The sequence below is a fragment of the Paralichthys olivaceus genome, chromosome 10 (assembly GCF_024713975.1).
Source record: "Paralichthys olivaceus isolate ysfri-2021 chromosome 10, ASM2471397v2, whole genome shotgun sequence".
Classification (NCBI taxonomy): Eukaryota; Metazoa; Chordata; class Actinopteri; order Pleuronectiformes; family Paralichthyidae; genus Paralichthys; species Paralichthys olivaceus.
The window spans coordinates 25,911,745-25,938,962 of record NC_091102.1 but is presented as its reverse complement, the minus strand read 5'-3'; the positions used below and the strand labels follow the sequence as shown (position 1 = coordinate 25,938,962).

The following is a 27,218-nucleotide window of genomic DNA, read 5'->3' as shown; positions in this document are numbered from 1 at the left end:
AACTCAAACAATTTAAGGTTTACCAATGATTTGATTTAAGCAAAAGTAACTCAAATAGTTATTGATGAGGCAACTTGGGTAAATAAAGTTAATATTGCCAATCCCTATAACTTACCTGAACTTAATTCTATTCAGTATTTGATACTCATATGCAGTATTTACCCAAAATTATTTACAATGTGTTGACAGAATGTTAGTGAATTAAGTAAGACTAACTTAAATTAACCTCCTTTTTACAAATGTTACCACTTAAGTTAAATTTACTTAGTTGTCTTCCATTTAAGACAATTATTACATTGTAGTTGTGATAACTTAAAACTTTATTATGGCTACTCAGTTCATTTGATGAAACTGATTGCCTTAAACCGTTCAGCTCTATTAACTCAAAATAAAAACACCCACATGACTCAGCTTCAGCAATTTATTTTTTGTTCACATCTCAATGCAACCAGCTGCTGAAATTCGAAGATTTTTCACATATGCAACCTTAAAGGCTAAAGCAGACTTAGCACTTTCTTATGCACTAACGATCAACTGTATAACATAAAGCAGGGCATATTTCAAGTTAACAGTTTAAAGGTATAGTTCACCCAAAGTGTCAGTGGCTGACAAAAGAAAACATTTTCAACATTTGGATACCCTTGGTTTCTGTGCCAATATTGTTTTACAATAAAGCTGTTGAATTAAATGTCGTATACATTTACATTCATAAGCTGGACATAACAATGCAACCTTAAAGGCTAAAGCAGACTTAGCACTTTCTTATGCACTAACGATCAACTGTATAACATAAAGCAGGGCATATTTCAAGTTAACAGTTTAAAGGTATAGTTCACCCAAAGTGTCAGTGGCTGACAAAAGAAAACATTTTCAACATTTGGATACCCTTGGTTTCTGTGCCAATATTGTTTTACAATAAAGCTGTTGAATTAAATGTCGTATACATTTACATTCATATGCTGGACATAACAATGAAAATCAGGCTCATACAAAAAGCATATAAATAAAAATTAAACCTATTGCCATGTGGTAAAGAAGAGAAATGAGAACACCACAGATGCAAACCAAGAACAGCACCTATTTTAACACACAAATCAGAGGTGCCGTAGTTTACTGTATATACATGTCATTAGCTACCAGTATTTGGCATGCAAGCAAAAAACGATGCTGACATTCAACAGTAAAAGCTACTGACAACCTACTCCAGCTCATTTCTCAAGGACTGTAACTTAGGCTTGAGCTGCTTTCTCCCATCATCAAGATTTAACAGGACAACCTGGATGAACTCAAAGAAGCCACTCAGCTTCTGAGGGTAGCTCAAATGTAGAGCATAGATCAGTCCAGACAAAATGACGAGTGAATCAGTCCAAGATCTGTGAGACATTACAACCTGATCTTCAAGGACGATCGACACATGGTGAGTTTCAAAGGGAACTCCTGCAGGCACCTCCGCTTCATCCACCACTGCCACCAGAGCCACTGCTCCCTCCTGGGTTGCCTCCAACTCATCCTGAAAAAGGAATACATTAACATTGTGGTTGGGTGTACTTTTACAAACCATAACATGATTGCTGTGAAAAAGGTTAATTCATTAGTTCTTCTATGTGGTGCACCAATACCTTCCATGAGTGCAAGATTTTTTAGGTGGATCATTACCTTTGAGTTGTTCATATAGTGAGGGCAGAGTTCTGGATTGGGTATACATTTGTCACTTATATTTTGCTCAAAATAGCTGATTAAGTCATTAGTTACAGATACATTTTCAAGACGTAACCACTTTGACATTTGTGAATTAGAGAAGCACAAAAATACACCATCCACAGAGATGAGAAGGGATGAGTAAGGAGCCAAATCTTATTTTATAAATTTGTATCCCAAACTTGGGAGCAGATAATCTGTTAAATTAGTCTGTACTTGATGACATCAGATTTTTAAGCAAATTTTTAACGATTTCTGTTACCTGGACCCTTCCTCCTGCATACACTGGCTGGCATAATATATTTCATGACTTAACAAAGAAAAATAAAAATTGGGAAATAGATATTATAATATTGTTAAGTTAAAATTCACTCATTATCTACTCACCACTATGCTGATGGCAGGGTGGGTGAAGAGTTGAGTCCAACAAAAACCTTGAGTTTTAGGGGTAAACAGCGTTGCAGCCAAATCCAATACAATTGAAGTAACTCAAACAGAACAAAAACTGAAAATGCCTCCATAATGCTCCTGTGGGGTCATCCAAGTGTTCGGAAGCCCGGACATTTCAATTGAAGTGGAGACGGCGTCACTTATACCTTGTTTTGTAGCCTAAATGTTTGCTTCCGGAAGTAGCGATGCTAAAGCGCACCCTGCGTGTACCCTTTGGCTGTTAGCTTGTGTGCGTGCAAACATGAACACGGTTCCAGAAGACGATATTGTGGAGATTTAGAATAACAACATGGATTAAATGACGCCGTTTCAAATCAAATTTGAATGTACAGGCTTATGGACACTTGGATGACACCACACGCACAGTATGGAGGTATGTTAAGGTTTTTTGCAGTTTTTTTTTTTTTACATTTGAAGAATTGATCACCATTTACTTCAATTGTGTTGGATTTAGCTGCAACGCTGTTTGCCCCTGAAACTCCTAGTGTTTTCTGGACTCCAACACTTCACCCATCACTCCATCGGCATAGTGGTAAGTAGATAATGAGGTTTTGGTGAAAAAGCTGTGGAGATGGAAAAGAATGCAAACATACCTTGCAAGTTTTGAAGACCTCTGATGAATCCTCCTTTAAGTAGAGTGGTAGGCCGGCTAGGGCTGCCGTTCGAGCTGCAGTGATGTTGTTTTTGTCCTGTTGAACCAACATACACAGGTTATGCATAGATGGATGTTGGGGCATCCTGTTCACATTCAACATTATGTAATACACAAAAAATATTTTACCTGATCATTATATGCCATTATAACCTCTTCCATCTTCTTGGCAAAACTTCCAGCCTTCTTCTTTCTGTAGAGCTTTAGCAGCAGTGGTGTGTACTTGTCAAGGGCAGCATAGAAGGAATGTGGCAGATTTTGATTGGTGATCCTGTGGAATTCAGTGTAGAGCTGCATGGGAAACAACAGCATAGGACAGACAAATAGACATTATATTAAACAATTCAAGCAAATTTTTCCAGGTCAAGTAGTGTTTTGTCAATGAATTGTTTACTCACTTGGGGTTCAGAAAAGAGTGCAGGCCATCTGTCTTTTAGTTCAGCAATGGGAGGACCTGAATTCACAATTTCTTCGCGCCTTAGTGCAAAGGTACGCTGCATGAGTTGGTGGATAAGAACCGCGTCTCTTTCAATTGATGTCCTCTTGAACTGCTCCACCATCTCAAGCCTCATGGTCTCCAATGTGTCCTTAGTTTCTCCCAGTGGATAATTAGGAAGGAAGTTGACTTCCCCTCTTTTGGGTCTTTTGATGTTTGCCCTGGATGCTGCACCCTCTGGATTGGTCCTGCTGCGCTTTCCTGCATTCACGGCCACATCCTTTATGCCAGCCTTGCTCAGTTTTGTCCTGTAGTTGCCCATTTTGAAGCGCAAACTGTTCTTCCAACCCTTGTACCCCGTTTTGGAACCATTTTCTGTCAGACAGGGGTGTTTGCTCACCAGAGCCTCAGCAGCTTTGACTATCTCTTTGGTACTAGGATATGCTTTATCTTTATATATTTCAGCAGCCATTACATCTAATATGTTGTGTTTTTGATCCCTGATCAACCTGAGAGTTTTTTCCTCCTGAACATATGCAAAGTTGCCCTCTCTTAGAGCATACTCCACCTCATATGAGAATGTTGGAACAACAAATATCTCTGGCCATCGACAAAGACGCTCTGGTGAATCTGTGTTACCAGACAGGAACACTGTGTCATCTGTGCTGGTTGAACAAAGATCTAAATCAACAAATCTAACTATCTTAATGGTGGCCTTGGACGGAAGGTCCTCTACGTTAACTAAATTACAGAGAGCATTGTCAAACTCTGGGTCTTGGAACTGAAGGCGAAAGTCATAGGCCAAGTTCAACTTGTTTTTCACCTCCAATATAAGGGCATTTACAGTCTCAGGATGAGAGGGCAAAATAAGCCTTTCAGAGTTGACATCATCTAGGATGACCCTTAGTTTTAGGACAGCATTCGGATCCATTTACTCTGTATTAGGAAGACCTGCAACACAAAACACAAATAGTTAATTCAGGTGAAGGCTCCTTGTTTTTTACTAGCTGAATAGAGCAACCACAATGATCTGTAAATTGGCTGCACACTTTTCTGCTGCTCTTCCATTTAACTTTCCCATAATATTGAAAATGTCCTTTAAATAGGCACGGACTGGTTAAATATTTACAACAGAGCATGGTATAATTGGAACAATGCAATCTTAAATTTACGCTAAATATTCACAAATATAACTAACCATTATACAGAAATGATATACTCCAACACATAGTACCTTACCATACCTTTGAAAATGTCCAGTGTGTACAGGAAGGTGCTGCTCCTTTACTCAGACACTGGAATGAAATGTTTAGTTGTCAGAATTAGCTTGCCTGAAACTTTGTAGGCAACATGTGGCATTTGATCAGTTAGTTGACACACAGATTTCAATGTATGGCCCTCCATGCTTTTATGATCTGTTAGCTCATAGGACTGTAAATGTTCAATATACCAGGTCTCATAGTCTTTCAGAAGAAAGAAGATGTTATTTCTGATTAGTAATATGTTTCTGATCTCTTTAAACTCAGGCAATGCGGCATGTGTCCCAGTGCAAACAAACATGCCCGCCACAAAAGTTGTGCCTTCAATGGTTACATGTTTTGTACTGTATACACTGCTGCTGTCTGTGATGCTCGATATGAATGCATGTGTATCAGTAGGCAGTGACTCAACATAGAAAGACTCCACTTTTGAAGTTTGTACTTGTGGCTTGAAAAACCTTGGAGATGCCAAATAGAATCCCATCATGTTTTGGTGTCTCTCTGCCAGAGTTTTCAACACATTTTTGTAGTTATTGGTGTCATGAATAACTTTCTTGAAAACTTTGTGCTTCCCCTCAAATCTCATTGTCCAGAGATGCACCAGAGGACCAAAGCACTTAATGAGATGAGGATAATGCTCTATGAAATGATGCTTTGGGCGTAATCGTAAGCTAGGAAGGACTTCCTGCAGCAGCTGCCTGTGATCTGAAATCTTACACGCCAAGTACTGAATAGTATCATCACTGAAATTATGAGACATAGCAAGCTCAATATCTTTTAAGTCCATTAGCACTTCCCAGAATTTGTTCCCTTCTGGGACTCTGGAGCCAATGAGAATAGGAAGCAATCTAATCAGAGTGTGATTCTCATGCCCATTCCCCCCAACTGTTCCTCTCTTAGCAAAAGTTTGAGGAATCGGGTGAGGGCGGTCAACCTTGTCAGAATGTTGTAAGGGAAAGGATAGTATTGCCCTATTCAACTCTTCCAAAGTGAAGTATTTGTTTGTGATCAAACCTTTCAAACAATGTGCCAACTCCACAGGAACCACACCCTCAAACAGGTCATGTAGGATGTCAGGTGGAAATCCAGTGACAGGATGGAAATAAGAGAGATGGTCAGAGAGAACACAACTGCGTTTTACACCGCAATTGTCTCCATTGTCATTGTTCTGTATTTCTTGAACGTGGTTATCATGCAGATCTTTGGTTCTCATCTCAAAACTACCAGAGACTGCATCTGACATTTGCAATCCTGTCTGGGTGGCAAGACAAAACCTGCAGAAATATGTAGACCTGAAACTCTCACTGAAACCAGCTAGCCCATGGGCAGCAAGGTTATCAGCCACAACAGAATAAACTGTGCCTTTGAGGCAGTCACCAAATGTTTCAATGTAGACACCAGCCTCTTCAAGAGTTTTTAGGTCACTCAAGAGGGGTGCAAATGTTTTTGCATATCCAAACTTCCTTACATCATTTGAATTGCACAAAAGAGCCAGTTGAGTAGTGTGGAGGGCTGAGCGGTACTTTACTGGCAGGTTAGCTAATGTCCAATAAACTGCACAGACTTTGTGTATTTTTTTTGATGTTCCTAGAGGGTTTGCAATTTCAAAATCATCAACATAGAGAATTATTGATAAATTATGATCCTCATCAGAAAGAAGCAGATTTTCCTTGTAGTAGGAGCCATCACGGTATGATGAATAATGCCCAGGCAACTGTGTAGTAGTTTCTTTGACTTTCTCAAGTACATCTGTTTTTTTCAACAACTGCTGCAAAGATGTGAGAATGGGCACATACATAAAGGTATGCTGGGACGACTCAATAAGGTACTCTACAGGCTTAACAATTGGAGACTTCTCCTCATAATAGGATTTCCGTCTCTTAGCTGTGGACAGTGGTCCTTCAGATGTAATTGATTTGTGCAAAACATTACTATCTGAAACTGCCTGCAGAACTTCAGTGTGTCAGTAACAGGGCAGTTATGTTTTTCTAATATCTTTGTTACCGATTTTCTGATAACAGGTTCTGAAAGTGAAAACAACTGATCCATATGCTCAATGATTTCCTGTGTTGCCCTCTGTGATACATGGAGAATGGTTTGCATTTTCAAGAAAAAGGCAGCCAGGTTGTACTGTAACTGCTCTGCTAACCCTTCATTGCTTCTGTCTGACACAGTGGCAGTTTCATTTTCATCTGAAAACTGAACTGGATCCTGTTCAATGTCACTATACTGACAAACATTTGAAACAGTTTGCACCACAACTTCTACATCATAGTCTGACACATGTTGGTGTTCTCTGCATTTGTGGGCATTATATGTGGAGTAAACATTTGTTTTAAACTTGCAGGTCCTGAAAGGACATGGCACAATTTCTTCCCATCTTAAATGCCCCCTTAGGTGTATAAACATGTCCCTCTCAACAAATGGTTGCCTAAAATCACACACAGGGCAATGAAATGCCCTCTGAATACTCAAATCATGACCGTCTTCACTTACCACTTTTTTCTCTGAATGTGTTCTCGACAAATGTACCTTTAGTGAATTATATGTACTAAATGTACACAAACAGTTGTTAAACAGGCATGGTAAAGGGAAAATTGTGGAATACTGGCCATGATACAGTCTGTAATGTCTCAATAACTGTATTTGTAGGGCAGTAGAAAAATCACACAATTTACATTTCCACATGGTTTGCTCTCCTTAAAACAACTGACTTTAGAAAGTAGAACTCAAAGTCTCGGCAGAAACTCTGAGTTTGGTTTGAGTCTTCACACACCTGCCACTTTTCCACAATGACCGTTAACAGAGTGGGGCCTGAAAGCACCATGCCAAGCTAACATGTTTCCACCACCATTCTCTCTTTCATTCTGTGCTTTTAAAATAGTTGAACAGTTATTACCTTAACGTTACCGAACCCGAACTATAACTGGAGCTTGACCGAACACTTTCACAAACTAATGTTAATCCAACACCGGCCAATTTAAACTACACGACGTTGGGCCGTTAACTTTTGAATGTTTTTCAGAAGCGGGATTGGGTGCGCTTCAAGCTAGCGCCGTTTAACCGAACTCCTTAGCAAGTTTCAGCGGTCAGACATTTTTCTTGTATATTTCAAAAACCAAAGCATGAAAAGCAGCAATAAAAGAACAACGTTACCTTGCGTGGAAGACGTATCGTCGCGGGGTTCTCGGTCAGTAGGGAAGTTTGTCCAGCAAAAAACTCTTCGCGCCGATCTTTTTCATCACTCCGGTCCCGAGTGCAAACCTGGTGCTGACCGGTTTGAGCCGGTCCCGCCCTCCGCCCCCCTCGGTACCGTGTGCGACAGCAGGTGAACGGCAGGTTACCGGTTGTGAGCAGACTTACGTGACGTTGGCGTATAAAGTTGAATGAGTCTGTAAACGCTGAAATAGCTTTTCTAAATATATGACACAGTTTACTCCCGGGCCTCGCTGTCTATGTTACTGGTGTGGATTGGCCGGAGAGCCGCTTCACCTCAGCGCCGTGTCTTCCGGTTGAGAGCAATCAATTCTTCCTGTGCCCGTTTCAGAGTAAAAGCACCCTCGCGTTTCTGTTGACTGAATCGATTAATTTACATTAACAAGGTTTTATTGTTGCAGGAGCGGAAGATGCACGGAGTAATAACGTGGAGTCTTGACGTTTACTTGCGTATAGAGCCCTGCTTTTATTCGAGGAAATACTAGGAACCAGGCAGCTGTGACACGCAGGAAATATGGTCCGGAAAAAATAAATAGTCATAAAATATGACAATGATTTGGGCTGGAAAATCGTTTGGAAATCATGAACAGAAGTTCAGCCCACAGTGATGTAGTTGCCCCATCCTTCAACACTCAAAACTATTAAAAGATTTATAAGACAAGGAAAAATAAAACAATATATTCTCATAGAAGCTGAATATATGAAACAATTGTCATTTATACTTTCAAATGTACATATGCTACACAATGAATCATGTATCATATTAGTTGGCAATTCATTTTCTGTCAATCAAGTTGCAAAAATACCTGCTTGTACGTAATGTAACAAACAACCATACTAAGGTTCCACTTTGGAGGATTATTAAAGATGATCTGGATGCATACTTATGCACAATATGATGATTTATAAACAAGAACAAAAATACAATTTAAAATCCTAAGATATAGGAAAATAGCAGCACATGGGAATTGCATTTTTTTTAATAGTATAAAATCAACTTAAAGAAGACTAGTCAATGAAACAAATTGAATTATGTCACCGGTACTTAAAATGATCTAAAAATGTAATCGCACTCAAAGTAACTAAGTTATTACTTCAATAATTTACTTTTGAGTTATGTTAAATTATTGATAAACAGTGGCCTCAACTTTTTTTGTAAATTAAGTTACTGTAACTTACTTCATTTATTAAGATGTACTGTTAGGTTTTACAGTGTACTAACTTCAGATACTGTTAAAGTGTAAAGTGAGTGCAGGTCAGCAGGGGAGTGTGGAGGGAGGACACTCAGATAGGATACTCCGGTGTGGTACAAGGATACTGGACCTATAATGTGTGCCTGGCCCAATGCTGAGGTAGCGGCAGGCCCAAATTGATCGCAATGGTAACCCTGTGTATTTTAAGACTTGCTTCTCTTGCACCCACATCATTTTGAAATGTGCTACCTGTGTTGTGCTGATTTTTCTTTCCTTGATAGTGGCATCTAGATAAAAAAAAAAGGTTTTCAAATTTATAGGATCTTTTACTTAGTAGTAGTACTAGTAAACATTTTATGAATGTAATGGAGGATCTGAGAGCTTTGAATAACATTATTTATTTCATATAGTAACATTCGTTGCAGTTGCACGACCTGAATGACCCACCCTTTTTTGTCTTTTTTCTTTCATTTTTGTGTCTGTCACGTGATGATGAGTCCTCTGGAGGAGTTCTGGCTGTGTTCTCACAATGTCACCTTAAGGCTTAAACAGTAATGTTTGGTGAGTGTTGACTGACAGTTATCTCAGTGTATCACAGCCAGCTGTTGTGATTGCTGCTCTCTTGTCATTGGCAGTGAGCAAAGAAATCTTGGCTGCAAATTGCTTTTCAGAAACCTATGGGGGGATGTTAGTGTTACTAAGTTTTTCAACAGGCTTCAAGGTCTTCCCAAGAATTCACTCATAATTTATAAGGGCTGGAATTATTGCCAGAGTTGAATGGTCGTAATAGCACAACTCCAGCAGCTCATGAACAGCTGTTTGATTGATTACAAAGATAGCACTTTTGTAGAGGACATATATTTATATATATACATTTATGCTCCTATGTATGGCTGTCATCTTTAGAACTGCATGCTGGCTGCCTTGTGAGAAAGTGTTTCCACCTACTGAGATGCAGAGGCAAGGCTGCTGTTTGCTGCTTTTCTAAACTTGGCATTAAAGGGATCATATTGTGTAAAATACATTTTCTGGGCTTTTACTCTCCGTAATTACTTGAAGGGTTTCACTACGTACCCTTAAAGAAAACAGTCACTGCGCTGACTTTTTCACTCAGCCCATTCTAAGAAATATGTTATTGAAACATCTCGTTTCATACTTCCGCGTCCGTGTGATGTCACATGGAAACAGCACTTCTCTCAGTCTCACCCACCCGGTACCAGTCCAGCCTCTGAACACAACACCCCCGCTCCACACAACCATCACCACCCCTGCTCCCCTCCACACAAAACGTGATACAAAGCAGACATCACAGCTAGCAGCTTGTTAGCTACCGCAGGCTAACCACAACAAACATGTGTCTGTGCACATTCCATGTAAGAACATTATTCTGTCACTGTTTATTTTCTGTAATAAAGTAATTTCTACTTTAGGCACACAAGTGCCTCAAATGTTTCATGTTATAAATATAAGTCAATACATTTAATAATGAGTTGATACATTTATTGTAAATATGCATTTCAATTTACATCATGTAAGCTGTACACTAGCCACTATTTCACACAGTATTTCTTATCAGGTAGATGCCAGTTCAGTGAATGTCTTTTACAGAAAACTTCTCTTTTCTTCAGCCTTTAACTAGGTCTTGCACTCCTGCATGTTTATGATCTTTTTATCAATGTCTTTTTCAGTTTTTATTTATTTTGTAAATTTATGTAAATGTTGTTCTTTTCTGTGACATGTCATTTAACCTGTTATGCTTTATAAAATCTTCTCTTATATGAAATATGTTTTTATTGAACATGTTTTTATTTTCTATCTATTATGTATGTAAAGCACTTTTAGCTATATTTTTGTATGAAAGGTTCAATACAAATTAAGTTGTATCATTATCTATGAAATCATTACTCACATACCGTTATAGTCTGAGCCTCAAAGGCCCATAGTCAGTCCAATAAATGTGTGCATTTTGCAGAGTAGATGGTCAAGCACACAGTTTCCTGGCCAGGATGCTCTGTCATGAAGTTTGTGTCATGAAAAATAAGAAACTCTGCTACCACAATGTAAAGGCTTTGGCTACAGTAATGATTATTTGATAATTTACCTTGTGTGTTTCCCAGCATCACATTCTCAATTTTTATCATGGAACCATTACCACAGCTGCACCTGTAGAGGAAAAAGCAATAGAACTAGTGAAATAACAGCATGAAAACGTACTGTCATGTGTACGTGACGGCAACAATTGGAAAATGCTAATTGCGTAACCACCCGATAATACTCTAATGAAATCCACCTTATGTTTTCAACCTTAAAAAGCAACTGGCATCATGTCAAATACAGTGTTTTGTAACTCACCTTTTCATTATGTGAACTGAGCTTTTCAACCAAATATTATTAGGAACTAAACTATTTCTACATGCAGCAGTGCTGTAAGGTAGACATTACTCCCTACTGTAACTGTGAACTGTAACTCGGACTGTAAATTGGCCGACTGCCCTCCTGAAACTTGAACAAACATGAGACAGTGTGACTTACCATTCAGAAATTTCATGTTGTAACCGACCGTAACTCTCTGTTGTGGTCGTCACCATTAGTGTTTACCGGAGAGTTCTGCAATGCTCCAGGATTAGACCGGTGATAGGCCTGGTTGCACATCACTCAGAGTGCAGTCAGCCAGTCAGAGGAGGGGCTCATAAATAATTAATGAGGCAGGCAAAAACAGCCTCTTCTGTCTGGAGCGCCAGCAAGATGCAGAAGAGGGGACATGGAAATAAACATTGTAGCAGTTTTTTCGACTTTAAACCACAGATATATCATCTTGGGGTACTAATATCTCAAATTAAATACCAGAACAGTGTAAAATATGGGCCCTTCAATGTGTCGCTTCCTGCCTCTGCCTGCAGCTGCTCCACCTCCTGTCTGAAAAATGTGGAGGGTTATGTTGCTGTTGTGAACAGTACACTGTGCGCAGAATCTCCCCTTGTGTTGTGCAAGTGTAAAAGGCAAACTGCAGATAGATGCCGTAGCCAATTCTCTGGATTTTACATGCAGGTCATGTCTGAAAACAGCGTTACAGTGGGTTGCTGTGAACCACATGGTCTGCCCTTTTTTGCAAACAGGAATTAGGTTAAATCTAAAACTCTGCATTGGCAAAGCACTAGGACTGCAAATTATATCGAAAAACTGTTGTCATCCTGATATAAACAAGGACAATCTGTCAATTCTTGTGCCGCCAAATCTTGCTCTGCCTAGGCCTGGGCCGATAATCAATAAATCAATTAATCGCACGATAAATTAAAATGAACTCGATAATTTTGCCAGCCTCGATATATCGCCATGTGCATGCGTGTTTGTTTTCCTCGTCTCTTGCCTCCAAGCAGGCTGGATGACAAGAGGGTTCACTCTGTGCTCGGTCTCAGCACTTGGGGGCGTTGGTTGCGGAATGAACGGAGTGAACCCTCTTGTCAGTCATCCAGCCTCTTTGTCTCTGTGGGGGGAGGCGGGGCCGCTAGCATCAGCCACACATGCTACACGCACAGAGTGCAGTGAGTGAGCGCTGTGTGGAGCAACGCGAGGAGAAAAGATGATTGTAAAGTCAAATGCCACAGCCCCGGTGTGGGAAGGTTTCGGCTCCAAGCCGAATGAGCAAGGTGAGCCCATCAACACGGACGAACCAGTTCAAAAGTGGTGGCAGCGAAAAAAGGCAACACAACAAAGTTGCATGCCCACCTAAAGCATCACCACCCGACCCAGTTTAACCAGCTGGGGAAACAAAGTGCAGCTCGAGATGCAGAGCCTTCGTCCCGACAGTCAACACTCACTCAGGCGTTCGGTCGACAAAGTAAATATAAACGGACCAGCGCAAAATGGTGTGCGCTCATTGAAAGTTAAGTTCGCTACATCGCTAAAGGTAAAAAACACTGAGAAATAAAAGTTTATTGTCTTTGAAAGGGTGTGCATTATTATGATATATTATCATGTTGACAATAATACCGTTTATTGGCAATAATTCGTGTGACAATATATCGTCCAGCAAAATTTGTTATCGTCCCAGGCCTAGCTCTGCCTCCTTCGATTCAATTCTACTGTCAAATATGGGTGTGCCAAAATATCGATACTAAGATATATTGCGATATTTCGTCTTGCGGGACGTTATTGATACACTGGCGCCAAATATCGATATTTAAACAATAAACGTACAGCCACTCTAAACAGATTCTCTCACAAAACCCTGCCACAATTTTGATTTACAGCGTCACTACTTCAAGCCTCCACATGATGGCGCTTAGCTTAAATGAGAGTGGGTGAAGTGGTAAAGAAGAGGAAAATGGAAAAAGAAAAGAGGAAGAGAATGGCGCAATTGCTTGCTTTATTTGTAAAAATCTTCGACCATATAGTTCAGTCAAAAATGAAGGCTTCCGCCGAATGCTACATACACTGGAACCAAGATATGACATGCTCAAGCCTACCCACTCCTTGCCAAGCTGGCCCAAATATATCTGTGTGTCCCAGGGACCAGTGTCCCTGCGGAACGTGATTTTTCTACTGCAGGTGACATCATCAGCTCTCAGAGGAGCTGTCTCACCTCTGAGCATGCTGTCCAGTTGCTCTTCCTGAAGAAGAACATGCAGTTTTGAAATGTGTGTGCAGTACAGGTTTAGGTTAAACTTTACACAAGGTGTTAAGTACTAAGCACAAGTTAAATGTTCTCAGGTTTTCAAGTTTACAAAGAACAAATTGATATTATTATTAGCACTGAAATAAATGTGCAGTCTGCAGTGCAGGTTTAGGTTCAACTTTACACATGGTGGTTAGTACGAGTTAAATTGTGCCCGGGTTTTCATAGACCACCCAGTTGTTTGAGATTATAATGCACTGACTGAAATGTTTATTTTTCATATGCAGTTAATTTTGCCAGTTTTCATAAAACAATTTGATTCTGCTTGTTAAGCAGCACTGATATGTGTCCATGTTAACAGAGAAGAAGTTGATAATACTAGCAGTAAGATTGTATTGTGTATGTGTATGGTGAGTGTATTTTCTGCATTCAGTTAGAGCAGTTAATACATTTCTTTAGTGACACAGATATTGTGATGTATCGTGGAGGAAATTTCTTACAATATATCGATTATCGCAGAATCGCTGTATTTTGATATTATCGTTATCATGGGCAAAATATCGTAATAATATCGTATTGCGACGTACCTGGTGATACCCAGCCCCACTGTCAAAACTTCTAGTGATCACTTTTATCTCAAGAAAAAAAAAAAAGCTGATTAATGATCCCAGAACCTGAGGGAAGTAACAGTGCGCAGACTCCACTGTTCTGTGTATGTGTGTGTGCTTTCTCGCAGATTGCATTAATTTGAGTTATATTTATATTTTTTTGCTGTAGCTCAACAACCTGTTTGTTTGTCACTCTGCTCTCCATAATGTTCTGTGGCAGAAACCAGTAACACATGCAAAACACTCATTTAAATACTACTGCCCCTACCATGTTTTAGCCTGTTATCATTTACGCAATTATTTTAAGTAGATCACCCGCCAAACAACCACCAATCTGTTATAATGCACCTGCAATTTAGCACTCCCACTTTATTTGGAATCTTAGAAGATCAGGCCCTCAGTCTGAAAGATGGGGCACTTCCAACTTGGGCCAATCTGAACATTTCTAAAAACAAAAAAAATTATAAAGTAAAAAATAAAAATACTCTATGCTATAGAGAAAGGAATGAGAAAAACCTAAACTAACAGCAATCATACCATCAAACAGTCATCCACTCATACATTTATCAAAAATATTGCACATGATGTATTACTACTGCTAAATATTTGTAAATAATACATGTGCGAACATTAATATGTATGAACATTGTAAACACATTTTTAGTTAAGTAACAAAACACATGAATAAACTTAACTTTCAACCTGTAGGGCCACTTTACCCTAAAACTGTAAAATATGATATATCTCAAAATATTGGTTTACATCATAGACTGTATATAAAGATGAAGTCACCTACTGGTTTCTGAAGAGTGATACAGTGGGCATTTCACCTGGCACCATCTTGTCAGTACCTGAATTCTCCTAGTTCCTGGCTAACCTAAAAATCGGCAAAAAAGAGAGGAGAGTAAGTGGAGGTGATGTGGACTGAGTAAAGACTGACAACTGAGCCACGCCCACAGAGCTCAACGTTACCTGATTAGCTCAGGTTAAGGAGCTAGGCTACATGCTACCAACTGTTGCTAATCAGTTAGCGCTGTGGTGTTGTGGCTTCAGGGTGGTAGCGGCCGTCACAACGAACTTAACCAGAGGTAAGTTACACTGAAACTATACAGCAAAACTTATTCATTGATCTGTTATCATAATCATACTACATGCTTACATGCATCAAGTTGTTTTTAATATGTAATGGTAATCTACCATTTATTTATCACGTCTAATGAACAATTTGAAGCAAGTTAAAAACCTCAGTGTCAGTTTTCACATCACTTTAGTAAAGACTCTTGTGTTCAGTTGTCACTTGATTGTTATTTAAATAAGTTAATATTAATAAGCTACATGTGTAATGTAACGAGTCCCAGGGTTGGTGCCACAGCAACTAAGTATAACTGTATAACTGTGTTTTAAAGAGCTCAAAACATATATTCAATTGTTCGGATTGTCACGGAATGTGTTTTAAATGTTACTCACACTTCTGTTGTACATCTTATGTTTCTTTACTTCAAACAACATCTTAGTACACATTATCACTCATATATAAGTGAACAGGTCTACTATAATGACATAGTGCAGTACTTAACTGCACTGAAATCAGAAAGTAATTCTGGACATGCACACTTTATCACAACAAAGCTTTTACTCAGGAAGAAATACGAACATTTTCAATATAAACCTGTTACTAGGCTGTAACTCAGTATTACAATAATACCTTTTATCAGTACTCTTCACAATATTAATAAAGCGTAACTGATCAGTTTATAACTGTTCTTTATAAGGCACAATAACCATACATGACCTTATTATAAACGTGCATGTCGGAGCTGGACTACATACTGTGCAAAGTTACCAACTATAGTGACCTGCCTGTAAGACAACTTTTAGGTAAAATAAACACCTACAACCTGGAATGCAGTAGGCCCCCATGTGGTGTCTTCCGCCTCAGTGTCTAGTGTTTAAAGTTGAAAGTTTTTAACAGTCCAACAAAATTATGTCAAAATCTGTCTCAGTAACACTTGTGATAAAGTTAAGCTTCAATTAGGTAATGAAGATCACTCTCACCCACTACTAACAGTGTGAATGCAGCAGCAATGAAGACAAGAAGCATTCAGTTCATCATCCAGACTGCATCTGACACGGAAGTTACCACCAAAGAGACAGTCCAGAGTGCAACTGCTCCAGTGCCAAATGTTCCACCTGAGTGCTGCTGACATTTAGCAATCTCTCCATAATGCGTATGAAACTTAAAATAATGTGACAATCACGTTAATTATTAGGAATAATATTAGACGCTGAAAATCAAATAAATTATTATTGTTGATGGGGCATACCCCAGTAAGTTTTATGTGATAGCAGCTATATAAAGTTTCACAAATGTTCTGATACAGGCTTGTATAACCATCATTCCTATAACCACCTTGTTTTAGCCTATTAATGAATCACAGTGAATTAGACTCATAACAGATGTGTAATAATATGATGTTTAGATATGATTATAATCTCCCCACACTGCTGTTTTAAACAGTGCTCATATTTATTTTATATTTATCTGTTTTCACACTGAGAGAAGCCGAGGGACTTGATGTGGAATGTTACCTACAGCACTGTGAGATTATCACCTTGAATAATAAAGATGAGGTAAAAAGACATTTTATATATTGGTACAATATGTTTATTTCTTTCAGTGCATCAGTTCTTGCTGAGTTGATTTGGTACTTCCACCTGCTGAACACAGAATAAACTGTAAGTACCAGTCTTGGCTGCTTGATTTAACAGAATTGATAATTCCTGTGTCAAAAGGCCAAAAACGTATTTACAGACTGTCTTTAATCTGAGGTGTTGCTCTAACCCTTAGTCCATGTTATCCTGCAGATGTGATAGTGATTTCAGCAAAAAACATCCTTAATGGTGAGTTTTTTTCTTTAGAGTACGCAAAGCACTGTGACACCTAATGTCCTCAGCATCCACTGTGGCAGCAGCAACATGGTGGAGATTGGTAGCTTCAAGCTGGTCAACATGAAGATGACCTGCACCAGCTTTATCTGCACAATACTTCATGTCTTCCTCCCTCAACTAAAGATGACCTGCAAGTGCTTACAGGTGGCAGTTATTGCTTATTGTCATTCAATTCAATTTGATACAATTTTATTTGTATAGCACCAAATCATCAAATCTTATTTAATTCAATTCAATTCAATTTTATTTATATAGCGCCAATTCATAATTTACATTATCTCAAGGCACTTTACATTTAAAGGTCAAGACCTTAAAACAATATTAACGTAGAGAAACCCAACAGTTCCCACAATGAGCAAGCACAGGCGACTGTGGAGAGGAAAAACTCCCTCATTAACAGGGAGAAACCTCTGGCAGAACCAGGCTCAATGTGGGCGGTCATCTGCCTCGACCGGTTGGGTTGAGGAAAGAAAAGTAAGGGGGGAGGAAAGGAGAGATGGGTGGAAAGCGGGGGAGAGAAGAGAGAGATGAGGTGGAGAGAGAGAGACCGGGAACAATTGGGCACCATCAGTATCAGTAGTAACAATGGTGATGGTAGTCGTTGTTGTCCTGCAGTCCCGGTGCCAGAGTTATCTGAAACGAGAGAGAGAGAAGAGCCAGAGGGACTATGGGAGGACAAAGTGACACTTTGACATGATGACATGTTAAAATGAATAAATAAATAAATGAACAGGTGGGGGGGTGGGGCAGAGAGACAGAGGGAAGTGATGAAGTGCTCAGTGCATAATGGGAGTTCCCCCAGCAGTCTAAACCTATAGCAGCACAACTAAGGGATGGTTCAGGACTCACCTGATCCAGCCCTAGCTATAGGCTTTGTCAAAGAGGAAGGTTTTTAGTTTTACTTTAAATGCTGGGACAGTGTCTGCCTCCCGAACCCAGAGTGGGAGCTGGTTCCATAGGAGAGGAGCCTGATAGCTAAATGTTCTACCTCCTGCTCTACTCTTACAGACTCTTGGAACCACTAGAGAGCCTGTGTTTTGGGAACGAAGTGATCTACTTGGATAATAAGGTGTTATCAGCTCTTTGATATATGAGGGGGCGTGATTGTTGAGGGCTTTAAATGTGAGGAGCAGGATCTTGAATTCTATTCTAAATTTTACAGAGAGCCAATGTAAGGAAGCCAAGACAGGAGTGATATGATCTCTCCTTCCAGTTCCTGTCAGCACTCGTGCTGCAGCATTTTGGACCAACTGGAGACTTTTAATAGTCTTCATGGAGCATCCTGCTAATAGGGAGTTACAGTAATCTAATCTAGAAGTTACAAACGCGTGGAATAGTTTTTCAGCATCCTGCTTAGACAGGATGTTTCTAATTTTGTGAATATTGCGTAGATGGAAGAAAGCCGTCCTAGACACTAGTTTAATATGGGGGTCAAATGACATGTCTTGGACGAACAACACTCCAAGGTTCCTCACAGTGGAGCTGGAAGCCAGACTGACACCATCCAAGGTGACTATCTGGTCAGACAGTGTTTCTCTGAGATGTTTAGGGCCAATTACAACAACTTCAGTTTTGTCTGAGTTTAAAAGTAGAAAATTTTGGGTCATCCAGGCCTTGATATCTTTGAGACATTCCTGAAGTTGAACTAGGCGATTAGATTCATCATGCTTCATGGAAATATACAATTGGGTGTCGTCTGCATAGCAGTGGAATTGTATGTGGTGATAATAAGGGGAGCATATATAAGGTGAAGAGTATTGGTCCAAGGACAGAACCTTGTGGAACTCCATGATTAACTTGCATGTGCATGGAGGAGTCATTGTTAACGTTAACAAATTGGAATCTATCTGATAAATATGATTTAAACAAGTGTAGTGCTGTTCCTTTAATTCCTATATGTTGTTCTAATCTCTGTAGCAGAATCTTATGTTCTATTGTGTCAAAGGCTGCACTAAGGTCCAACAAGACGAGGACAGAGACAAGTCCATCATCTGATGCCATAATTGTTGGAACTGTTGGGTTTATCTATATTAATAAGATTTTAAGGTCTTGACCTTCTATCTAAAGTGCCTTGAGATAAAGTATATTATGATTATGATTATTATATATTATCATTTGAATTTCCCTCTGGGGAATAATAAAGTAGATATGATTCTGATTTGGCACTGTACAAATAAAATTGAATTGAATTGAATAACTTTCCTGTATTGTACTGACACATGGCTGTGAGGTGCACAACACTTCATGTGTTCCTCCCTCAACTAAGGATGACCTGCAACTGCTTACGAGTGGCAGTTATTGCTTAGTGTCATGGATAATAGTTAATTTCTATATTCATTAAAGTTGGTAAAAAAATATAACATCTGTAACCACAACACTGTTATCACAACAATGTTCATCTTTTACTTTCTGATTTGATACACTTGAGATAAAAACCCAGTGTTTAATGTTTCTTTGTTGCCATAAAAGATAGAACAAGGTCAGCCCAGCTGTGTCCTTCAGGCTTGTCTGTCCATAATAAAATGACAGGAAACAGAGAAGTATGTCATTGTTGCAGAGTAACTGGCTGTTAATTATTTTCTGTGGATTTTGAACTATGTATTTGAATATGGTTGTGGATTAAACCATGTATTACCAAGACAATGAATGTGCAGTATGGAGTTCTTTCACATTAAAATGATTACATACAGCTGTATATAATAAAATGCATATGTATTATATGTAATACTTTGCTTTGATTGTTGGTAAGTTATGAAAACATGTCAGTGCTGAAGTGATGATTCTCAGTGTCTTGTTGGAGTCCAGTTCTGTCTCTCTGAGTTGGACATCCACAGGTGCAGGCTGTCTGAGTCACTTTGAGGAAAACTCAACACAGACATATAAATGTGTAAAGTCAGGTTAACTCCTACAGGCTTTTACATGCTAAAAACAAAAATGTATTACTTCAACGTTAATCAGATCATAATCACTTCGCTTCAGTTCAGGAAATAGTTGGTGGACATCAGCCTCAGGTTCTCTCTGTGACTATCTATTCTAGTAAAGTTACACTTCCTATAATTTATTTTCATGTGACAAACAAAATGCAGACGTGACGTTCAATATTCATGTTTCAATCGATCCCAGTAAATCCGTTTCTGCATTATAATAATCTGTTTTTTTGTGGTAATATTATCAATTGAACAATTTAAATACAAGCTTTAGCTCAACCAGTTTCACATTGCAGCAGCTGCACTAACGTTCTGGAACAATAATCTAATATGACTGAAGTTACTCACATTAACGTACAGTAAAGCCAACTAGGTTGGCAAGCAGAACAACTTTACATAACATTGGATAGCTAACATTGCAGAGCTTATTCTCTAAACACACACAGTCACCTTCAGTTTAAAAGTATTATCACCAAACTCTAATGCTTCTCTCTGACCTATGGACTGGATCATGTCGGTTTGTTTTGGTTTAATAACTTCTGTACGGTTGCTAACATTCGTCATTACAGCTGGTATCTTGCCTGAAGGCTAGCAGAGCTAAGATAACATCCCAGGTACAGAGATACACAGATGTGTAGACTTGATGCATCAAGGACCAGAAGGTGCAACAATCTACAAATGCTAACAAACATGAGCAAATGTCACACCCAAGTCTGAAGATGTCTCCCACATCATCCCCATATATCTTCTTCTACTTGCATCACCCATTCTAACAGCACATCAATGAATGGCTAGAATTGCTGTCACTCTCTATGTAACATGTAGGTGTTTGCATGGATAGTTAAGTCTATGTAACATATAGGTGATTGCATGGATAGTTAAGTCTAAATATGCAGTCCTAAACCACATTGTGTCCTTTCGTCTTACCAATGGTGTAATAGGCCAAAGAGTTGACATTGGTGAGAGTTGAAGTTGGTGTCTCTCTGTCTGGGGCATCTGAGTTAGATATGAAAGTCTGTAAGTATAGACACTATAATGTTCTGTTGGTTGGTCCTTTATCTATAACCTGACCTTTTGTACTGCTTAGAGAGAGAAGGGAGTATCTGTGGAATTAGCCAGGCACTCTTCTCAATGATGTACAGATATTATGTAATATACACTATATATACATGAAATATCACGGTTTCACAGTTTCAACAATTATCGATACTGTAGAAGAAAAAATACACACGACAAGCAATATATAGCTAATGAACTAAAATATTTATTATTATCATCAACTATATTCAGTTAGTTTTTATAGTGCAACCTTTGGCTTTGATTTGAAAATAATTTATCTAAGCTATTTTATTGAGTTGCCTTATTGTGAAAGGTTGGTCGGTAAATTTGTGTTTCCTGTCATCATAAGCAGTGTATATGTTTGGGACTTTTATTATGAAGGGCCACCAATGTAAATTGTTCTTTTTTGGGAGCAAAGTGTTGACTAGTTGTGAAAAAAATTAACGGGCATACTATCCTGGTTGAAGCACACATTCTGTCCTCATCATACTATTACATCTCAGTATAGGTGAATTACACTCTTGACTACATTTATAATGGTTAATAGTAAGATAGATAGAGAGAGAGAGAGCAAGAGAGAGGGTGTGTGTCTCAGCTGCAGCTTCGGAGTGGTCAGAAACCGAAAGTAAACAAGGATTTCTTCTCTTGCTACATGATCTCCGAGTTTTTTGACCAGATTTGGTGGAAATTTGGGTTTGTGTTACACTTTGGAACACACAAACAAGCGCACTGCACACACAAAACGTGACTGACTAGTGGAGATCTTACTGCACAGCGCACATACAAATTACGTGACTCACGAGAGGCAGGACATCATAGTTAGATATCGTAGTTTTTACAATTCTTACAGTTATGAAACTTAATCGGTTATCGTAAAATCCCCCTGACATCCCTACCTGCTACTCACTGCTAACACATAATAAAATACTGTATTTTACTTACCACAGTTCAGTCAGACAACTCACGGCAAATTGTATGAATGTGTGTGTAACTGGGTGAATGTGTGTGGACTGAAATACTTCACCCACCCCCTATTAGCATAGTGGTGAGTAGATGAGTGAATTTTCATTTTTGTGTGAACTATTCGTTTAACAGCTTGTATTTTGGCTTTTGCCTAGTTTTGAATGTCAATTTATGTCACTTTATTAATTACAATCATGTGATAATGTGAACTTAACATTGTTATCATCTCTTAATATCCTGTTTAAATGAAGTTACTCACTGCTTGAGTATTTTTTTATGTTTAGTAATTATTTTAGTTAGTTTTTTTTGTACTGTTTCTGTTTACTATACCTACCATGGTGCAGTGAGTTCCTCCTGGTGCAGGACAATGTCCGGCCTCATGTGTTCAGAGTGTGTAGGCAGTTCCTGGATGACGAAGGCATTGATGCCATTGACTGGCCCTCAGATTCAACTGATGTAAATCCAATTGAGCACCTATGGGACGTTATGTATCGGTGCATCTGACACTCCAAAGTACCGCCACAGACTGTCCAGGAGCTCACTGATGCCCTAAACCAGGTCTGGAAGGAGATCCCCCCCACACACCATCCACCGGCTCATCAGGAGTACATACAGGCATGTGGGGGCCATACACGCTTATGAGTCACATTATGAGTTACCGTGATGAAGTTCTTTTTCATATCACAGTAGGCCATGAGCTTTGAATGGCAGCTCAGTACTGCCCTCTATACACTTTTAGTATTTTTTTTAATGGTTAGGGGTACTCAAAAACTCATGAAACTTTGCACATTCATCAAGATGGGTTGAACTTAATTTGTAATATGTTTCTGGAGCATAGGTGTGGCCAAATGACCTAGAATATTTCAATGAAGTAGCCCCACCTGTGCGTTTTATTTGGGATATTTAGTGAAAGCCTAAGACCTGCAAGAAAGTTACTGGAACCATCACCTACACCCAACAGGAATTTAGCCATTTTGATTTTGCAACAAAGTTTTTTTTCATTTGGAGGTGTTGTACTTCTTTAAAACTCCTCCTAGAGAATCAATCAGATTGACTTCATATTTATTCACTACATATTGCAATGATTTTGACATTATTGATTGACTTTGTTGAATGGCTTGTCTGTGGCAGCGTTGGGAATTTCAATGTTTCGTCATGAAAACGTTTTTTAAATTCTCATGTAAATTGTTGAATCTTCCCCAAATTTCACGTTTGGAAAGATACTTGTCAATATTCAGTTTTTTTGTCATAGGGTCAGACTGACAACAGGAAATTACATTTTTACGTATTGTTAAATGATTTTCCTAGCAGGTTGACCACATTCACCATAAACTCTATCAGAAAAGCCTCAATACCTGGATGACCACTCATTGCAAAACTTGTGACTTTACTGAACTGCATGTTTGTTGCGCATGGAGTACTCCAATATTTTGCAATTATAAAGGAATGGTTGTAACTCACCTCTAATTTGTCCATTCTTTCCAATGTTTGGCTTGAAGACATCTACATGCCAGTATTCCATTATAGCACCCTCTACTGGCAACAGAAATTACATGTTTTCCTTCTTATTGATTTCTCAAATTAGGTTGGTCATATCTACCTCGAATCTGGTCAGGTAATCCTTCAGACCTTGTTGATGACTCATTGTGAGTTGTGAGGGTTTTTTTGGGTGAATCAAATGGTGAATGTTTATGTGTCACCATGATAAAAGAACTTGCTCTAACTCTCATAAAAAAGATTCAATTCTCCCTAAATTTCACTTGTTTGATAAGAATTCTATTCTGAATACATCTAAATGCTGATATTCAGTAAAAGTTCTTTCTTTATTCTCTCAAACCAGATTGATTACATTGACCTCAAACATTGTCAGGAAATCCTAAAGACTTTAATTATCTCTCATTGAATTTCAGTGAATTTCTCTGGTGTGTGGATCAAGGACGTTTTATCTTATCTTATTGTGAAATTCATAATATTTAAATTTTTTCCCCAAGTTTGATAAGAGTCCTGGCATGAAGACATCTACGTGCCACTATTCACATAAAGTTATACTGGAACTGGCAAGATGTAGAAAAAGAAATTTAGGTTAAAAACATTGTTTTTCTAAAAACAAACCATTACTGACATTAACTCCTCCATTTCAATTGTCATTGCTGCTCCATTCATCTCTATCAGACATTTTTTAATGTATAAATACTTTAAACATTGACACACCTTTCCATTTGGTTAGTTTCTTCTAATCAATGTTGTCCGTCCTGGGAGAGGGATCCCTCACGTGTGGCTTTCTCTGAGGTTTTCTAAGAAATTACATTGTCATCCTTTTTATAATGGCCCACTTACTGTCAATAGGAAGAAGTTCTCATATCACTATCTGTCCTTCCTGTATCCATGACATGCAGCGGGGTTTGAAGGCCCGTTCAACATTGCTTTCAGCTTTAATTATTGTCAATATTTGAATTATATTAAATTTCATTTAACCTACTATTACTATGTGTCATGTATACACATGCTCTTATTCAACCTGTGCCATTTTCATCATATGGTTATATATTCTGTACATTACAGAACATACATCCGGCTACGAATAAACATTTGCAATTACCAACAGCTTTTAGCTTTCTTGACAGGTAGTAACTTAGCTTAGACAGTGAAAATTGTCTTGTGATTCTCATTTTGAGGTCTAGAACAGTGACACTAAATATTGGCATTGAAAATAAAAGTTTGAATTGAAAACAAAACCCATACTGACATACAAAACATTGGCATTGAAATACTGTCACCAAAAAAGTGTAATTGAAAAATAGATAAAGGTAATTTAATGTCTTTTGCTCCATTAGTCACTGTGGCTTATTTTATAATCAGTGACTCCAATGACTTGAAGAGATCACTGAGGACTTCCATATCTGTTTTTGAAATTTTTTTGAGATGTTTATTCAGTCATTTTTTTTATTCAATTTTATTTGTATAGCGCCAAATGAAATGAAATGAAATGAAATGAAATGAAATTTTATTTATATAGCGCCAATTCATAATTTACATTATCTCAAGGCACTTTACATTTAAAGGTCAAGACCTTAAAACAATATTAACATAGAGAAACCCAACAGTTCCCACAATGAGCAAGCACAGGCGACTGTGGAGAGGAAAAACTCCCTCATTAACAGGGAGAAACCTCTGGCAGAACCAGGCTCAATGTGGGCGGTCATCTGCCTCGACCAGTTGGGGTGAGGAAAGAAAAGTAAGCGGGGAGGAAAGGAGAGATGGGTGGAAAGCGGGGGAGAGAAGAGAGAGATGAGGTGGAGAGAGAGAGACCGGGAACAATTGGGCACCAATCACTATCAGGGCTATAACAATAACAATGTAGTGATCTACAACAGGATTGTATATATTAATGAATTACTGAGTTATTTTAATTAATGCTAACAATGGTGATGGTAGTCGTTGTTGTCCTGCAGTCCCTGTGCTGGAGTTATCTGAAACGAGATAGAGAGAAGAGCCAGAGGGACTATGGGAGGACAAAGTGACACTTTAACATGATGACATGTTAAAATGAATAAATAAATAAATAGACAGGTGTGGGGGGGCAGAGAGACAGAGAGACAGAGGGAAGTGAAGAAGTGCTCAGTGCATGATGGGAGTTCCTCCAGCAGTCTAAACCTATAGCAGCACAACTAAGGGATGGTTCAGGACTCACCTGATCCAGCCCTAGCTATAGGCTTTGTCAAAGAGGAAGGTTTTTAGTTTTACTTTAAATGCTGGGACAGTGTCTACCTCCCGAACCCAGAGTGGGAGCTGGTTCCACAGGAGAGGAGCCTGATAGCTAAATGTTCTACCTCCTGCTTTACTCTTACAGACTCTTGGAACCACAAGAGAGCCTGTGTTTTGGGAACGAAGTGATCTACTTGGATAATAAGGTGTTATCAGCTCTTTGATATATGAGGGGGCGTGATTGTTGAGGGCTTTAAATGTGAGGAGCAGGATCTTGAATTCTATTCTAAATTTTACAGGGAGCCAATGTAATGCAGCTAAGACAGGAGTGATATGATCTCTCCTTCTAGTTCCTGTCAGCACTCGTGCTGCAGCACTTTGGACCAACTGGAGACTTTTAACAGTCTTAATGGAGCATCCTGCTAATAGGGAGTTACAGTAATCTAATCTAGAGGTTACAAACGCGTGGAATAGTTTTTCAGCATCCTGCTTAGGCAGGATGTTTCTAATTTTGTTAATATTGCGCAGATGGAAGAAAGCCGTCCTAGACACTAGTTTAATATGGGGGTCAAATGACATGTCTTGGTCGAACAACACTCCAAGGTTCCTCACAGTGGAGCTGGAAGCCAGACTGACACCATCCAAGGTGACTATCTGGTCAGACAGTGTTTCTCTGAGATGTTTAGGGCCAATTACAACAACCTCAGTTTTGTCTGAGTTTAAAAGTAGAAAATTTTGGGTCATCCAGGCCTTGATATCTTTGAGACATTCCTGAAGTTGAACTAGGCGATTAGATTCATCATGCTTCATGGAAATATACAATTGGGTGTCGTCTGCATAGCAGTGGAATTGTATGTGGTGCTGTCTGATAATGTTGCCTAAGGGGAGCATATATAAGGTGAAGAGTATTGGTCCAAGGACAGAACATTGTGGAACTCCATGATTAACTTGCATGTGCATGGAGGAGTCATTGTTAACGTTAACAAATTGGAATCTATCTGATAAATATGATTTAAACAAGTGTAGTGCTGTTCCTTTAATTCCTATATGTTGTTCTAATCTCTGTAGCAGAATCTTATGTTCTATTGTGTCAAAGGCTGCACTAAGGTCCAACAAGACGAGGACAGAGACAAGTCCATCATCTGATGCCATAAGAAGGTCATTAGTGACTTTCAATAGTGCTGTTTCTGTGCTGTGATGGGTTCTAAATGCTGACTGAAATTTTTCCAATAAACATTTACTATCTAAGTAACCACACAGCTGGTTAGCAACGGCTTTTTCTAGGATTTTGGAAATGAAGTGCAGGTTGGATATGGGTCTATAGTTAGCTAAAACCTCTGGATCAAGCGTAGGCTTTTTAAGCAGAGGTTTAATAACGGCTACCTTAAAAGCCTGTGGTACGTAGCCGGTTAGCAAAGACATATTAATCTGATTTAAAATGGAACTGTCAATTAGGGGGAGGACTTCTTTAAAAAGTCTAGTTGGAAC

General features: G+C 38.9%; 2 protein-coding genes across 4 annotated transcripts in view; one reads left to right on the top strand and one right to left on the bottom strand.

Annotated features, from left to right (window-relative positions):
* Positions 1–27,218, top strand: part of bcar1 (BCAR1 scaffold protein, Cas family member) — a 133,114-nt gene that overhangs the window by 3,973 nt on the left and 101,923 nt on the right. The gene's annotated exons all lie outside the window — the stretch shown is intronic.
* Positions 1,199–7,619, bottom strand: LOC109644267 (sterile alpha motif domain-containing protein 3-like). The gene is made up of 5 exons (XM_069532739.1): positions 4,481–7,619; positions 3,199–4,187; positions 2,930–3,091; positions 2,742–2,837; positions 1,199–1,510 (listed from the first exon to the last, which is right to left on the bottom strand). Exons 2-5 carry the CDS (start codon positions 4,165–4,167, stop codon positions 1,199–1,201), a joined length of 1,539 nt encoding a protein of 512 aa, XP_069388840.1. The 5' UTR covers positions 4,168–4,187; positions 4,481–7,619.